This window comes from Centruroides sculpturatus, unplaced genomic scaffold (assembly GCF_000671375.1).
Source record: "Centruroides sculpturatus isolate CEXI.00-Female unplaced genomic scaffold, Cexi_2.0 scaffold300, whole genome shotgun sequence".
Classification (NCBI taxonomy): domain Eukaryota; kingdom Metazoa; phylum Arthropoda; class Arachnida; order Scorpiones; family Buthidae; genus Centruroides; species Centruroides sculpturatus.
The window spans coordinates 80,288-98,392 of NW_019384507.1; the positions used below are offsets into that span (position 1 = coordinate 80,288).

The following is an 18,105-nucleotide window of genomic DNA, read 5'->3' on the forward strand; positions in this document are numbered from 1 at the left end:
ACTGTAATTTTATACATTTCTTGTGAAAGAAACATTTCTTATTTAACGGCCATAAAAATTATTTATATTAATGATGTCTCCAAAGGTCAACGAAGTTTTCGCAGAAAAATAATATCAGAAATCGCGGCCGCAATTTGATGCGCTGTTCCGCGACGAAACCAAGCTTTAGCAACGGGCGTAGTCGAACGGTACACACTCGGTAAGCAATCCTACAATTTTTTGTTTATAACGTAGTTTATACGGATTATTTTCAAAAAAATATACATATTTTGGAAATGTTGAGTCGAATTAGTCTAGAATCGATTAATTTTATGAAAGAAAACCTTTCAAACAGCCGTAGTCCGTAAACTATGATTCCTACAAAATTGATTCATAAAGAACGGAACGTATCTACCGTCTTATAGGGGGATCTACTGTATTTATTGTTGTAAATACAAAGTAAGTTTATGTTAATCTAGCTTTTTTGTTTTATCGTGTGAAATTTCTCATGACTTCCATGGGGTGGTGACCCACACTTTGGGAACCACAGATATAGAAACTATTGGCATTTTCAAAATTTGACCATTTTAATTTTGTGGCTAAATTGTGAATAAATTAGTTGCAAAATTTAAAAAAAAAAAAACAAATATTTAATTAAAATGTACATATTTTTTTTTCCAATTTTACATTAATGATTAAAAAGATTTGTATGAATTGTTTATATTCTAGTAACAATTTATTCCTTTTATGACTATTCACGTAATGAAGACACACCGCAGATTTTACTACGATGAGATATGATGAAAACAAACGAGACACTTAAACTATAAACAACAGTACTATTTCATAAGACATTAAAAATAAATTTGCTTATCTGCAGACAATATTCATAATCTACATTAAAGCAAATTTGTTTCGGTTGTAATTAAAATGAAGTTGTCTTTTATATTAAGGAAACCATTGCTTTAATTAGAACTAAAATGCATTTATAGCTTATATTCATTTTATAACTTTCATAAAATAGTACTTATAGCAATTATCCATTAAAATTTAAACTATTAAGTGTATGTTTTGAAATATAATAGTAATAATATAAATTTAAAGAAATTTATTGTAAAACAAAGTTAATAAAACTTTTAAAATTTGCTACTTTGTTACAATTATAGTAACTGTAGAATAGTAATTTAATCACTTAAGTTGTAATGCGATACTTCTGAAAAAGTGGGAAGTGCTATTTATTTCTGTTATCTTTAATATAAAAGTTTTCTTGGTTACTGTTAATATACAGAGTCAGTTGCAGGATAAAGTTTTAAATCTCAAATATTATTTTCATTTAATATTAATTTATAATGTAATGATTTATCTTACCTTAAATTAAGTTAATTATTCATCGTTTAAAGTCTTTAATAATGATTGTTTCTAGATCCATATATCTGTTACTATTCTAACTGCATGTTTGTTTGAAACTTAAACTGAAATTTAACTTTAATTTTAATCTGTATTTAATAAATACTATATTTAAAGTTTGCTTCATTAATATTATATAAAATAAAATAAAGTGAATTTTAGTTTTCCTAGTGCATTGCTTTTTATTCAGTAATAATTATTTAGTAAATGTTTTTTTATAATTTGATTTCTTCGTTTTCCTTGTTTTTACTCCATCCAAGCAAATATAAATGCAAAATTTATATTGCAGATGACAACTTAATAATTTAATTCATAATTAATTAATTTTCCACTGATTGTTAGCTGTATCTATACTACTATATAAAGAGACAACGTATTTTTCGTTTGTGATCACTAACCGTGAAAACTACTGAACCAATCGTTACCAAATTTTAACTGTAGCATCTTTATGACCCCCGGAATGTTTACCACTAATCAAACCTGCAGATTTTTTATTAATTAAATAAAACTACAATGGATTTTTCATCTAGGGTTAAGGCTTTTATGTCCAACAGATGGCGCTATGAGTATGACGCCCTAAGTTTGCTTTTCTGTGAGGATGAACTAAAGCAGATCATCTTCTATCTATCTATATAAATAAAAATGTAATGTTCGTTTGTTCCTACAAATTCCTTTGAAATTTTCACACAACACTGCATTCGAATACGCACATGTTTTTATATAATATACATATTGAAATTCTCCCACTGGGGGGAGATGAACAGGATTAAGGCTTACCATAAAGAACTCTGCTTCTATTTCTACTATTTTAGATGCAGTTTTTTTGCGTTTTTGATTGCGTTTTAATAGGGTATGTCAACAGAATATACACTAAAAAAGGATTTTTCAATATTCCCCCGTGGGGGAGAGGGAGAGGATTAAGGCTTACCTTGAAGAACTTGGCTTCTATTATACTATTTTAGATGTGGGTTTTTGCGTTTTTGATTGCGTTTTAATAGATTACGCCAAGAGAATATACACTAAGAAGAAATTTTTCGAAAAATTCCTCCTCCACACGGGGGAAGTGTCATACATTTATAATAGATACATTTTGAGCCACAACAACGCGTGGCGGGGTCTGCTAGTGTGGTATACTTGTGGAACCAATTAACTGCATGTATTGAGGATTACCTGTATTTATTGTGGTAAAATCACTGTAATTAGATGTTTCCATTCACTATATCTTAGCCTATAATTATGTTTTACTTTAAAAAACACACATACATATATAAAGTTATCAATTATATATATATATAACTGAATGTTTAATCTTATTGTTATTGAAAATAAATATTTAAATATCCTTAATTGAACTTGTGAATGGAAAACAGGAAACAGTGGAGTTATTTCCTGTTTTCCACCAATCACAAAGACTAGCATGGTTTTGTTGAACACAGTTTTATTTCATCTATTTGGCCATCTATGACATGGTTTGGCCATCTGTTATAACTATACATGATGAATTTTATTAAAAAAATACTTACTGTGTGTGTTACTGACAAAATTATAATAAATACAACTAATGTAATTACTTCCAACAACCCGGATGGAGATTCAAGCAGTGTAACTGACAACACACCTGCTTGGTAAACAGGAATTATGGGTTTGAGTCCCAGTTCGGGTCAATCTTTTCTTCCAGAATATTCTAAAATTGATTTAAATTAATTAATTAATTTATAATTATTATATTTAATAAGATATGGTGGCCTGGTGACTTGCCTCTTGCCAAATTGCATAGTAATTATTTAGCCTTAGTAGCTCAATAAAGGAATCCAGCTGTTTGTTTGCTATTTGGACCGCTGTAATTTCTATAAAATCACATACTAAAATTTAAAAAATTTGTTTTTAAAAACAAACAAAACCATTTTTTTCACCACCATCCTCTGCTATGTAAAAAACTTTTGGTGTGTTAAAATTCACATAAGAATGTTACAATTTACCATTTTTCGTAATGAATGCTAAATATTTAAATATTCTATTGATATAAAAAATTATAGCAATATTTGTTATAACTACATGTAAAATTTATATTTTATTTTTCAGCATAACAGCGGTTCTGACTTGGCTGTCTTATTTGTCGAAGCTCTTAACAAGTCCAAGTTCAAAGTCACAGATGTCTTTATAGGTTAATAGTTATAAAAATATTGCTACTTTTAATAGATTTGATTAGTTTAACTATATTAATATGTTTAATTTATTACTGTTTTTGAATTTACCATATAGGAATCCTTCAAGTTTTATGGAGCAGAAAGACAGACAAAAACAATAGCTTAATGCAAATCTTGCATATATAAAACAGGTTTTTGGGCAGAAACCCACTTACATTGGGCAAGTTTAGTAACCACTTACTGCTATTAAACTTGCTCGACATAATTACTTCAACTAGTAGACTCACTCTATGATTTATCTGAGTGAGTAAAATTGAAGAACAGACTACTTGTTTTGTTTCTCACTTGCAAGTTTACTAGAAAACTGAGTAATCATACTCAGTGAGTAGATCAGTCTATAGAAGATATACATCTAATGGCTGAAGTAGCTTGTGTGGAAATTTTAGCCATTGCTTGTATTTTGAGAAATAGACTTTGAGAGATGGTGGAAAGAAAGAAAAGCATGATGGCAGTTTTCTAAGATATCAAATAATAATAATTATTTATTTAAGGAATTTGTTCCTTTCAGATATATGTCTAGGTGCATTTGAGAAAAGACAATGTTTTGTCCTTGCTTTTTTACTCTAAAGTTAAAATTATATTTGACAATGTTTCGTGTTGTCATGTAATTTAAAGAATATCGTATTTGATTATTTTTTAGTATAGCCTTGAAAGCAAAGCGAGTAAGCTAATTTATTTGCTTGGTGTAATTGGTATTTTCACTGTGTATGTAAATGCACACATACACATACCAATTACACTCATTCACTCTTTTGTGAGTTTGCATGCTGGTGAGTAGGTAATGTATAACAGTATGGTTGCAATTACATTGTAACCATACTGTTAACTACTCACCATACTGTTAGCATAACTAACTGTTAAGCTTCAGTAAGGTTATGTTTCGATTGCCATCCTCAACTTCATAATTATTGAATAATTTTGAAAACTGCATGTGCAGTATATTTTTGTTTTCATTTTTACAGTATATATATTATACTGATATATCTTATTTAATATTAATCAATAGGATGACTATCACACCAAAATATTGTATAATAAAATAAAGACACTGCGTTCAGCGTTACATGCATACGTTTTTTATCGCAAGCACTTTCAACAAACTTATAGTCATCGTCCTCAGGCGAATACAGAGATTTACCAAAAAATTAGATGGAAATAATCCGACGTAGAATAGAACGCATAAAATATGAGTTGAAACTTTGTCAAAGCCGTTAAGAACACGAAGCAAATATTCAAATATAATTCGAAAACTGAACAAGCAGTTAGCTTCGTGAAGTGCGAGCTGGGCACATGCGCAGAACCAGAATGCACATATTGGAGAGTGCTAATACTTGCTTAAACGTTTGTATAGCATGACCCATACACTGGGCAGATCGAGCGTAGGGGTGTTGCAAGTGTCCAAGGTGGTAGTAAGGAGAGATTCCCATATGGAAACGATTTTTCGATCCTTGCAGCTCTTGAGCATAACCGCTTGGGACCATAGCGGGTTGTAACCCTGCTCAAGTACCTTTGCTTGGTGGTGTACCTACCCCTCATACTGCCTTGATGAGCATCAAGACAATGTTATGAGGGGTAGGCACACCACTGAACTCACAAGAAAGGTACTTGAGCAGGGTTACAACCCGCTATGGTCCCAAGCGGTTATGCTCAAGAGCTGCAAGGATCGAAAAATCGTTTCCATATGGGAATCTCTCCTTACTACCACCTTGGACACTTGCAACACCCCTACGCTCGATCTGCCTAGTGTATGGATCACGCTATACAAACGTTTAAGCAAGTATTAGCACTCTCCAATATGCATATAGCGTGAGCCTGGTTATGCGCATGCGCCAGCTCGCACTTCATGGAGCTAACTGCTTGTTCAGTTTTCAAATTATATTTGAATATTTGCTTCGTGTTTTTAACGGCTTTGACAAAGTTTCAACTTATATTTTATGCGTTCTATTCTACATCAGATTATTTCCATGTAATTTTTCGGTAAATCTCTGTATTCGCCTGAGGACGACGACTATAAGTTTGTCGAAAATACTTGTGATAAAAAAACGTATGCATGTAACGCTGAACTCAGTGTCTTTATTTTATTATTTTATATTTAATAATAATTATCAGATTTTTAATATTACAAAAATATTTGTATATATTATAATTTTTTGAAGTTTCAGTTAATTTTATAATGGTACAGGGTGTATGAAAAGTTGCTATGTAGCAATAAATTTGTATTGACATTAAAGTTATATGTATGGTATTGCATTCAACACCTGTCCATTGCATGCAATACTGTATGAATAGCTTTAATGTCATTACAGATTTTCAGACACCCTGTAGTTTGACATACTGAAGGATTACCCATTCAATAACTTCTATCATAGTTTCATTGATGTGTTGTGAGTAATTCCATAATTAAGTTTGTTTGTTTACTCCTGTGATAGTCGAATAATAAACACAATAGTTATTAGAATTTTTAATTTACAATGTATTTTTTTATTTTGATCATAAAATAAAGCAGGAAATGTAACTAAACTTATCAATAAAAATAATTTTGCTTATATTTTGAGAAAATAAAAGTATAAAAACATTTCAAACCAGATTAAACAAGTGCCTAGCTGTTAAGTGGCAGCAGCAAACAAAATAAAATTAAAAATCATTGTAAATACTTTCCGATTTTAACTTGTTCAAGGTTAAAACTGTAAAAACATTAAAAATGAGTTGCAGTTTTCTTTTCATTGCAAATAAAGCAGGTTAATGATTTTGTATTAAATAATTTTCAAAAAAATGTTTTATATTTTTCTATATGTCAAAATGATTTCTTTGCAGCTTTAAAATTTTAATCTTATATTTGATTTTAAAATACAAAAATTTTGTGTTGGTCATTCCAACATTTTTAGTTCAGTGAACACTGAGCTGATACTAATTTGGATTGCACTAGTAAGTTGTACCCAGCAAAATATTTGATGTAAAAAATTATTGTAAAATTTATTAATATAAGATTATAAAATTTCTCAGTATACGACATTTTTTGTATAAATATTTTCATGGTTACATATTAATTTCTGCATGCAAATTAAATTGACGACACTAATCAAATGTAATTTTTTGTTTCTTTCATACCTACTTGTAAGAGTTCTTCGGCATCATTTTATTCAAAAGAAATGACATCAGTCCTTACTTTTAATTAAAAAAACAATACTTTTATTATTTAGCATAACAATTATGTCTCCTGAAAATTCCTAAATTGTTACACTGGGTATACAAGTTATTTAAATGCTTTGGGCACTGCACACGTGTGACATAAATAAATGAATATCTGCGTCACTGGTTGGGCATGGTATATATATGCTTGAATGGATGTACAGTACTTTTTTGTCAAGCAAATCAAATGCAGCTAATCTGCAATGAGTAAATGTTGATAGATGGTTCAGTGTCATTTTCTGCAAAATGGTTTGGTGCAGCAATCAAGAAATGAAAGTAGTTTGGAATGTTCCAGAAATTTTTGATAAAAAGGGGTAGAAAGTGTAGATAAAAATAGTAGATCAGTGTTTTTTCTTTTTCCATAAAGAAGAGATAAGTCTTGTCATTATGATTGCACCATTGTCATCTATCATTGATTTATTCCTCTTTCTTTCCACTGGATAATGTATTAATGAAGAAGTTGATATCATCAGTGTAACTTGTACAGAAGTCATGTGATTACACACTGGCTTGAAGCCAACAGAATTGCCCATGTAGATACCTAGCTTTAGCTAAATAAATACATATTTTCAAAACAAAAATGCTAGATGGAAACATTCTAGAAGAACAAAAGGAAATAAAATGTATTAAATAAATTATAATCTATGCTCTTTAAAATATTGTAGTGAACTTAATTACAGAGAATAACAATTGTAATTAACTATGCAAAAGTATTTATTGTTTGTAAAAGTATCATCTAGATTTATGGCTGGCTGTATTTGATGCAATATTTATATATAGAATATATTTGATCAGCAATTTGTATGAATTCCAGTTGCATGATTTTCATTATGATATTGAATTGTGAAAACATTTGCTGTATGTTTATTATTGCCAGATTTCCTACTAGGCACGTGAGCCATTGGTGGAAATTTGAAAAAATGTATAAAGCAATTTTACCATTACAGTTGTATATCGTAATTTATAATCATAATAATTCTATAGCTACAATTAGGTGCTATTAGTATAAGATGTAAAATTATGTAGTTGGTGTCTCAGTCTTCTGTGCTTAGCCCCGGAATGTCTTAATATGATGATTAATTTTAAGTATTGATTTGTATGATTGTGGAAAAATTAATAGTCCACAATGGACTCTTATTTTTAATTATATATAGTAGAACTTAGCTGATAAAACAAGATGTGCATATGCAATTGTATTTCAGAAGTTAAAGTATATAAATTTATAGTATTGATAATTTGAGTGTAAGAAATGTATCATCTATATATAACAAAGTGCTCGATAATATCATTGTTGATACTGATAATTGATAATTTCCATGTGATACTGTTGTATAATTACAATTTAAAATCAATATTTAGAAACTTTTTACTTTTAATTGTATGAATTAATTATAAGTTGTGAACTGTTGTTTATATTTTGATCTTTAAAGATAAATTGGGGTATCTTCATACAATAATGAAAGTGGATTCTCCCGAAAGAATAAATTTCCTGACATCTGCTCTACAATGGTCTAGCAATAGCGGTGATGAACATTATCCACGCGGACATCCACGTTTACATCAATTAGTAGCTATTACATTATGGAAAGGTAAGATTACGTTTGAGGTTGCCAATTTGGTTAGGAAATAAATCCTTTTTTTATTTACGGATTATTCATTAATGGTTCACTAATTAATAATTTTATATTATTTACATTCACTACTGGTATAAATGAATCATAACTAAGGCTGTAAGAAGAGGTCGACAATGAGCTGGACCTCTTATAGCCTCGGTTGCAAGAGGTCTGGCTATTCATTTTTACTTGATTTTGCTGCCAACATTACCAATACAATTCTAATATATATCAATTGCTAGTGTGTAACACTGTCAGACCAAACTAATAGGAGACCTTTTCCATAAGGGAAAAGGGAGAAGCATGTTAGGGATTGTTCCCTCTTAACATGACAACTGCTCTCATTTTTCTTTTGGCTGGACACGTTCCCTCTCTTCCTACGGCTCTGATTGAAAATACTTAAAAATCCTTATCATACATTGCTATATCTGTAATTAGTATTTGAAATTAGTTATAAATAATTTAAAAAGTGCTAATTATCTACATTAAGTAAAAACTTGATATATTGGAAAATATTTATTTAATGGATAAAAAATAATTTTGTGCATTATGTTTTATGCACAAAATTATAATTTTGTGCATAAAGGCTGCTTGTTTTAGAGCATAAATGCATTATATGAACCTCATAAACTAGCTGTAATACTTCAAAAATAAGAAGAGAGAAAGCACTTGCTTAAGCTTTATCAAACTATAAAGTATCATTTATTACACTTCTGCAAAGATTGTAAGCTCCTAACAATGCCTTATCATCTGAATCAAAAATATAAATTTTTAATTTCTTACCATTGCAGTATTTTAATCTTAACTTACCCAATTTATCAATTTTGAATATGCCATTGGGCAAAATTAGTATACAGTGGTACATCGGGATACGAAATTAATCCGTTCTGAAACTGAGATCGTATCATGAAAATGTCGTAAGGTGAATCATTTTCCCCCATACGATTACACGTAAAACCAAATACAGTAGAACCTCGATTATCCGGACCTCTATTATCCAGATTTTCGATTATCCTGACCTCTATTATCCGGATTTTCGATTATCCGGATTGTTCAAAATAAAAATTTTACAAATTTGCTAATTTGCACTTGGCGAATTACGATACTGTTTATGTACGTGATGGAATGCATAACGTTTTTTGTTTCAACAACGTCTCACCCAGCACAGTGGCCGTAAACTCTTAAATATATTTTGTGTCGTAATAAAAATATAACTTGACATATTGTATTTATAAATAATTTTATTTTCAAATTACATCATTTCTATGACCAAGGGCGGCGTAAGGCATGGCCATCATCTATGCCTCGTGGTCCGAAGAGCCTCGCGTTTTAAAGGTTTATGCATTACTTAAAAGCCGCGAACGCGGCAAAAAAATTTTACTTGTCATAAAATGATAGTTTGTCAAATTTTTATTTATAAAAATGCAGTTTCAACTGCTTTTTATTTTATAAAATCCGTCTTCTTGCGCCACCAGAGGTGTTGGTCAGTAGTAGTCTAAATTCAATACGAACGTTTGTTTCTTGAAAATTTGATCACGATTTAAATACAGTATTTACTTTTAATATTACCGATATGTCATCGAAAAGAAAATGTGTTGTATTATCATTAAAAGACAAAGTATTTGTTTTGATTATCTGGATTTTTCCTTATCCGGACTACCTTCATCCCCAATTAGTCCGGATAATTGAGATTCTACTGTAATTCGTTCCAACACAAAAAACACACTCAAATTAAAGCTAAGTTGTACATTTAAAAAAATAACTATAGTAAGGAAAGTTGAAAAATGCGTTTTGTAGTTGTAAATGTATAAATAACCATAATAGAATAATAATTGATTAAAAAAAAAAAAAATGTAGTTTTATTTGCACTTTACCTTTGAGGATAGACGACGGTGGAGGTGTAAACTGGTGGCGGGGGAGTGGGAGAAGGGAAATGATACTAAAACTTAACTTACATAACATAATGTAACAATAACTTAAAAATAACTTAGAAAAGATTAAAAAAATTAGTGTTTATATATATATATATTTTTAATCACTGCTTTTTGCTTTCTTTTCTTCACTTCCACCAGCACTTTCCCTGGATAGAGGTGGCTTCGTAAAATATCTATCCAAAAAGGTTTGGCTTTGCCTACTTTTCAAAATGTTTCTAAAATGACTTAGGCAAATGTCATTACTCCGAGCAGCAATACGGCCAGTGTGAACCTTTTTGGGATGTTTCTTTTCAATAAAATCGGTCACTTTCTGATAATACCTCAAGATTTCCTTTATCGAGCGAGATCCTTCCATGACGAAGCAAACACGCGAATGAACAGAAGTGAATAAAAAATGGCGCTGCGAACTAATGTAATGTCATATAGTGAGTTATTGTTCATATTGTGGAGCAAAAATATGTTCGAATTTCATGTCGTATCCTGAAAATTTCGTATGCTGGGGCGTTCATATCCTGAGGTACCACTGTATTTAACTTTTGACAGAAAATACTAGCTGCTATTGAACACCTTGAAAATGTTAGCTATATTTAAAGTGTAATTTTTGAGTTTTAATTCACCTACATATTAAGAAAATCAATTACTTCTGATGCTGTGGCTCAGTTTAAAAGTAACTAAAGTACAATCGACCCCCCTATAACACTGTTGATTTTTCTGTTTTATATGAATTCCATGTTGTACGAGTGAGTCACTTAGATTTTACAAATACGTGAGCTGTTCACAGCCCGGCACATGCATTTGTAAAATCTGAAGTGACTCGTACAACATGGAATTCATATAAAACGGAAAAATCAACAGTGTTATAGGGGGGGTCGACTGTATAAGGATGGTTGTTTATGCCAATTTTACTTTTAATTATTTTATTCATTGTTTAAAGCTTTGAAGATAAGATGGCAGCGAGGGCATTTGTGAGGTAAAATGTTGCTGGACTCTTCCTGATCAGTCTCTTTTGGTGCAGGAGACAAAGAATAGAAAGAATATGATTTGCAGACCTGAATTTAATTGGCAAATTTAGAATTAAACTATTTTATTTATGAGAAATAAGCAAAAGAAGACCAATATAAGTGACATATATAAAAATTTGAGTTATGCAGAAGGATAATACCCACAAAAGTGAACTCATAATTTTCAATAAACACAAAGGAGAACTACGATATTGTACCAGTAATTGATCTAAAAAATCTTGTCTTGGATAAAATATCTTCAAATGTTTTTGGAGAGAGAGATGATCTTGTGGGGTTAATCAGTATACAGTATCTGAATGAATCTATTGTATAAGATCAGGATAACTGACACTATTAATAAATTTTTTCTTTTAGAGAACTGACAGTTTACATATGTGGGGTTTTCAACTATTTTTCCATAAGTAAATGTATGACTGTAGGAAGAGATGAGGACTGAATGAGGAGACAGGAGACATTTCTCTTACAATAGTAATTTTTAAAATTTATTATGAGGGTTTGTATACACTACATACTTTGGATGGGGCAAAGTAAGTGCAACAGCCACACTTTCTATTTGGAGAAAAAAGTTCAGGAATTAATGAATCGAGTAGCCTTCTAGCATAAATATAGAATTCTGAACAAATCACATAATTATGCTACATGTTCAAATGCACTCAGCAGCATTGGATGATTGTTGGGATGTTGAAATGATAACTTATTGTGAATAAGAGTTATGTCCACTTTAAGATCTCAATAGTTCTGATGATTTTCAACTAAGGTGAGATTTCCTTCTTCATTTGTCACAACATTATTTGGCAAGGTGTAAGAAGACTATCTAATCAGTGAGGATGGTATTCATCGTAGTTGGTCATTTGAAATTAAACCCTCCAGGTTGGTTCATGAGAGCAGCAAGGACAGAGATTACTTTTTTTTCTTCTTTGGAAACACACACTTTTATCTGGAGGCTTAGATATGACTCTTGTGTTTTGTGGAGTCTTGGGTTGAGTTTTTCATATGAAGACTTGGGTGTGATTCTGATTGTTTTCTGACCATTTGACTCAAATTCTCCTAATACACACTCTTTTTGGATAAGTCATCCAAAATGTTGATGGTGGACAGTTGATTCACCTCTTATTTTGATTGTGTTCTTGAACTATCATCTAATGTTTGAGGGTCATTTAGAGATTATCCCCAAATAGTTTCTAGGAGGTTCTCTCTCATCTCTTCAGTTACATTTATTATTTTAACGCATTACTGTTTCTACTATGAATGTAATTTACACAAATTAGTTATAAAATGTTGAAGAAATCAAATATATAATTATCATAATTAATTATGTTACATAAATATGAATTTTATAAGAGAATAGTTCATTAGTTAGTTCTAATTCTTCCAGTTTCCTATTGTTGTACTATTTTGACTGAAACTATTAAATTAACAAGTTAATCTCATCAATTGTATTTTACAGAAAAAAACTATGCACAGTCCAAATACCATTTTATCCATTCAACTGATGGAGATGGATGCGCCACGATGTTAGTTGAATATCATTGCACTAAGGGATATCCAAATGAAGTGGATTTGTTTATTGCCCAAGCTGTTTTCCAGTAAGTACCTCAATGTTTTTTCTTATTGCCATCTTTGATATGTACAGTACATATGAAGATAATATATATTATATAATGTGTAATATCATCAATGTAGACATACATCAAATTGATGTATATATTTATATGTAATATGTATTTATAGATTGCCATTCTATGTGGCTCTATGAGGTAGCTATCACAATTTAAATTATCTTCCATCTCTTAAAAACCAAATGAATGAGAGTGGTTCTTATTGGTTACTATCATAGGTTTCACTATCAATCTGGAGATGGCATCTGCATCTGTTAATTCCTTTCCAGTGCAATGGTTAATTTTTATATCAAAGGTTTGTAGAAAGACTTACCATCGACCTAACCTTCCCTTCAGTTCTTTTAATCCCATTAAAAAGGTAAGCGCTTGATGATCGGTATGCACGGTGAATTTCCTTCCCTCCAGAAAACTTTAAAAATATTTAATTGCCTTGGCTAAGCACTCATTTTCAGTTGTGCTGTAGTTAACCTCTGCTGATATAAAAGTATATGATTGGTATTCTATAACTCGTAGTTGCCTTCCCCGAATCTCATCGGAGTCCTGCTGATATAATATAGAGCCGCTGCCATAATGGGATGCATCTGTACAAAGCTCAAAGTTCAGTCTCCAATCAGGAGTTTGTAATATAGGATTTGATGTAATTCGTTGAATCAATTCTTGGTATGTTTGCACACATTCTTTTGTCCACTCGTAGAGAATGTCTTTTTATTTAAGTCGATCTAAAGGTCGAACAATAGCGGCATAATTCAGATTAAAGGCACGGAAGTGTCCAGTCAATCCCATGAAACAACTTGCTCTGTGAAGATCATGGGGCCAAGGCATATTATGAACTTTTTTGATTGACTCTGTTGCTGTAGTTTGCTAAAATTGTCTATAACTCTTCCCAAGAATTTGATTTTCTTTACATTAAATTCTGATTTATTTAGGTTTATATTATACTGATAATATCCAAATGGAGTGACAAAAGCTGTATACTCTCTAGTCTCCTCACTAATTCCAATCTGCCAAAATCCATCTTTTATCTTTTAAGTCCAATTTTGTAAAATATTTACATCCTCCAAATCCATTGATGATGATATCTGTAAAAGGAAAGGGATAAGGATCCAATTCAGTCACTTCGTTGATTTTCATACTGTAATAAGACAATCTATAATCTCATTTCCTTTAGGAAGAACAACACAAGAAATGTAAGGAGATGTTGTTTCTTCTATAGTGCCTTGTGCTAACAGGTCTTTTATTTTGGTTCTTAATTACTGATATTTGTCATGAGACAACTGATGGGTTTACATTTAAGCATCTTTGTATCTGTTATATTGAAATCAACAGTGAACTTAGGGGGGTCCGGTATAATCGGGTTGATCAAAGCCCGGAAAATGCCGCAAAACGTCTTCTTTTTGTTAAATAACTCTGTTTTAACTAATAAAACTTCCTGCTTACCAAAATTCCAGCAGATATTAAGATTTTCCAATGTGTGAATCCCTAGCACCAAAGCTCAGTCCATTTCCTTAATGATAATTGCTTCTATGTGTTGGATTCAGTGAAGTTTAAAATGTTCGTATTTCACAATTGGCGACCAACTCAGTGCGCCAATTACATTAACAAAGTTCAGATAGTTCAATGTGCTGATCAGGTCCGTCAAGAAGACACCTTGCAATGAATCGACGAATTGTTGGCTAGAAGTAATCTCCTTCCAGCAGTTGAAGAACAGACAGTGAGACTAATCCAGACTTAACTCAAACTTTGATGCACACTTGAAGATCTACAATGAACTTGCTTCCAACGTGAAGTCCTAAGTCGAACTTAAATCTCCTGCTTCAACATTAACTTTTTTATAGCCATAATCAGCGGGCTAGATGACCAATCAGTGCTTACCGAACCATAACCTTATGCAAATATGTTGTGTGGTGTGATTCCCTGCCGACCAATCAATGGTTACCTGCTGTAACACTATGCAAATATGTAGAGTGGTGTGATCCTCGACCAATGAGTGATTTGGTGCTCTGTCGGAGGTCTGCTGGTGGTGTGATGATCTGACGACTAATCAGTGGCCACGCATTCAAAATCCAACAGTCTTTCTTGGCTGTTACTATTTAAAAAAAAAAAAAAAAAAACAGGAATTGTCTTCTTACACGATCCTATCCCAACAGATTTGGTCTCTAAACTTTATAGTGACTAAAACACCTTTATATACAGTAAGTGCTCCATTAAATTATTTTTAAGATTATGTATCAGATGGGATTTTAGTTTGCATTTATCTACCAGTTTAGGATTAATTAGGTTGATTGTGGATCTGGATCTAGAAAAACTGAGCAATGCATGTTATTCACTTTCATTGAGAAAATTAGGGAATCATTATGATCTGATTTGTCAGAGGGATCGGTAAACCTCTCTTACTCGTTTTTTGCTTCTTCCCTATTTCCCAGATTCTTATCCAAATAGTTACTACCAAAAGGGGACACCATTATCAATTTAATTCACAGAGGTGAAACTCCGGTTACCATGAATATTATTATCTCTTCTTTTGATTTTTTTTCGGTGCCAATTTCTTGGTAGGTACCAATTTGTTCACATAAGTCTTTTTTGTCATTTAAATTTTGTTGTAGAAGAATTGCTTGCATATCCGCCGGTAGTCCATGCATTACCATGGTTATAAACCTTTGTTCCCAATATCAGGAGATGCAAGTTGGGTATGCCATTGTTTTTCAAAATAATATTATAATAGTGAACACCATGATATTTCCACATATCTGCTAATATGGACAGTTGGATCCAATTCTGTTTGAATGCACTAAGAAAGGAGTTTTTCCATTCCTCCCAATTATCACCAACCCTATCTAATACTCAAGAATTGTATCATTTCACATCGGTTCCTTCCAAATAACTTCGAAAGTTACGGATCTTTTGTTCTTCTGTAATTCAATTGTGAGATGCACACGCATGTTCATATGAAATTATCCAAATTATCACTTCCTCTGATTTTCCATCATATTTTTCTATGTTGATCATATCGCAAGATGAGTTTAGTGACATTTTTTCGATGGTTTGCTGAAAGGAGTTCATAATCTTCAATGTCTAGGCTTGTTGGTTCACATACAGCTTTTGCAACTGAACAATTTGCGCCAACACATCCGACTTCAGGTCAGACTAACTGTCCAAGGCAACCGGTCATATTAAAGTTTTATTAAGATAGAGCTCACCTTCTGTCTTCAATAATGAAATAGATAGTGTCCAATAATTCATCATCGTCCAGATAGTAGTTCGAAAAACTGACAAGGATGAAATTGCGGGATGATTTTCAATTCCTTGAAATTCTTGGTCGACTTCCATCCATTCATCTTCCCCTTCCAGTTGATATCGGGAGATAAAGTACGAGTCTTCTATCTTCTGAACCATGAATTTGAAAGGCAGTACACAAACTATATATACAGTTTGTGTACTGAAATCCTGTCAACTGCGCCAATTTGTAATAACACAAATGTTAAGAATATAATAATTGAACTAAAAAGAAAGGTGATCACAAGCACAGATGAATTTTACATATGATCCACATGTGTCCTGGATGAAAGGTGGGAACCTTTCTCTTCTCTATCCCCTGACCAAGCCATTTCTTTCCCTTTGTTGACCCCTCAGTTTTCCGAATTTTTGACGATTGTAAATGTGGCGTTAATGGGGAGGGTGCTAACCAAGTAGATGATTTTAAACTCTGCTTACACCACTATGTGACTTAAACCTTCAATACTTACAAATGACCAGCATAGATTAGCTGAAGAATGTAGCTAGCTTTATAATATTTTATAAATGAGAATTATAAAAATTTTATGAAAGATTAGTATATATTGATTTTATTAACATAGAATTTATGAATGCTTTTTAACAAAAGTTATTAGTTGTAATTTTGTTAGTTTTATAGAATTCAATTCTCAATTATCATTAACTATCTTAGCTAATTACTAAACCTATTAATTATGAAAATTAATAATTCAGACAGAAGCGTTTGGATAAGAATTATACTCTTATCCAAACTCTTAAACTTATGGAAATAAAAATAATGTAATTATATATAAATTAGTATTAAAATATATTTATGACAACTTTTAACTGTTTAAAAACAACATTTATCATCATAATGAAATATAAGTTTAAACTTCATGTTTAAATCGATTATTTCAGGAAAGGAAAACAAAATTTCTTACTCCCATTTTAATAGTCTATCAGTTGTGATGATCTGTATTTTTTTTTTCTTAGAAACAAATGTAACAGAATGAAGTTTGAGAGTAAAAGTCCAATTAAATCAAAATAATTCAAGATTCTGCCATTGATAAACAAGATAATCCAAACAAGCTAACAAAAACTATATGCTATGACAAATTAAAAAAAAACAACACTGAAAAAATAATCTAAACCTTTTTTCAGGTGATTGTTTTCCTCTTGATCAAATTAATGTCCTACATTTAATCTAATTGGATATACTGACTTGACTAAATTAAATTGGGATATGGAATGACAGAATGCTTTCTTATTCTTTTAACCTTGATTTCCTGTTCTGTGATTGCTGTCTCTTTAGACTACTAATGTTTGCTTGGCAACAAAAAGTTTATAACAAATCACAAATTAGAAAAGTGAATCTCAGTATGGAATAGTATATAATGTATACAGAATGGTTCTAATTAAATTGACCCTATTTGGAGTCCACCGGGCCAGTTTGAATAGACATTTGTTGAGGAAACTTAGTCTATAGTAGGGATTGTAAATTTACCGAATTTTTCATTTACCAGTAATTTGGTAAATGAAAATTAAAATACCGGTTTACCGGTAAATTTTTTTTCTTGAAAAATAAAATTAAGGTGATAAAAAATATAAGTCATTATGATTTCCATTTCACATTTTTATTTCAAAGATATCAAATATAAAAAATATAAAAATTAAAGTGTTATTCTAAACAAACTATAATAATAAATATAGAAATAAACAGAAATAAAATAATACAGAAAAATAAAAATACAACAGAAATAATATATAGTACCTAATACCATTTTATTGATTACCATTTTTTTAAAAATAACTTCTCAAGAAACTTAAATTATTTAAAGTCTTATCTCCTAATTTTGATCTAATTTTTGTACAAAATAATCCAG

At 31.1% G+C, this 18,105-nt stretch overlaps 1 protein-coding gene across 2 annotated transcripts in view; it reads left to right on the forward strand.

Moving 5' to 3' along the window:
- Positions 1–18,105, forward strand: part of LOC111622255 (Golgi to ER traffic protein 4 homolog) — a 51,443-nt gene that overhangs the window by 22,388 nt on the left and 10,950 nt on the right. The window contains exons 3-5 of one of the 2 annotated variants that reach the window (XM_023364606.1): positions 3,469–3,550; positions 8,213–8,371; positions 12,799–12,923. In XM_023364606.1, the coding sequence (XP_023220374.1) occupies positions 3,469–3,550; positions 8,213–8,371; positions 12,799–12,923 (366 nt within the window). Of the gene's footprint in view, positions 1–3,468; positions 3,551–8,212; positions 8,372–12,798; positions 12,938–18,105 lie in introns of both variants that reach the window. The other variant, XM_023364605.1, reaches the window with a different exon arrangement.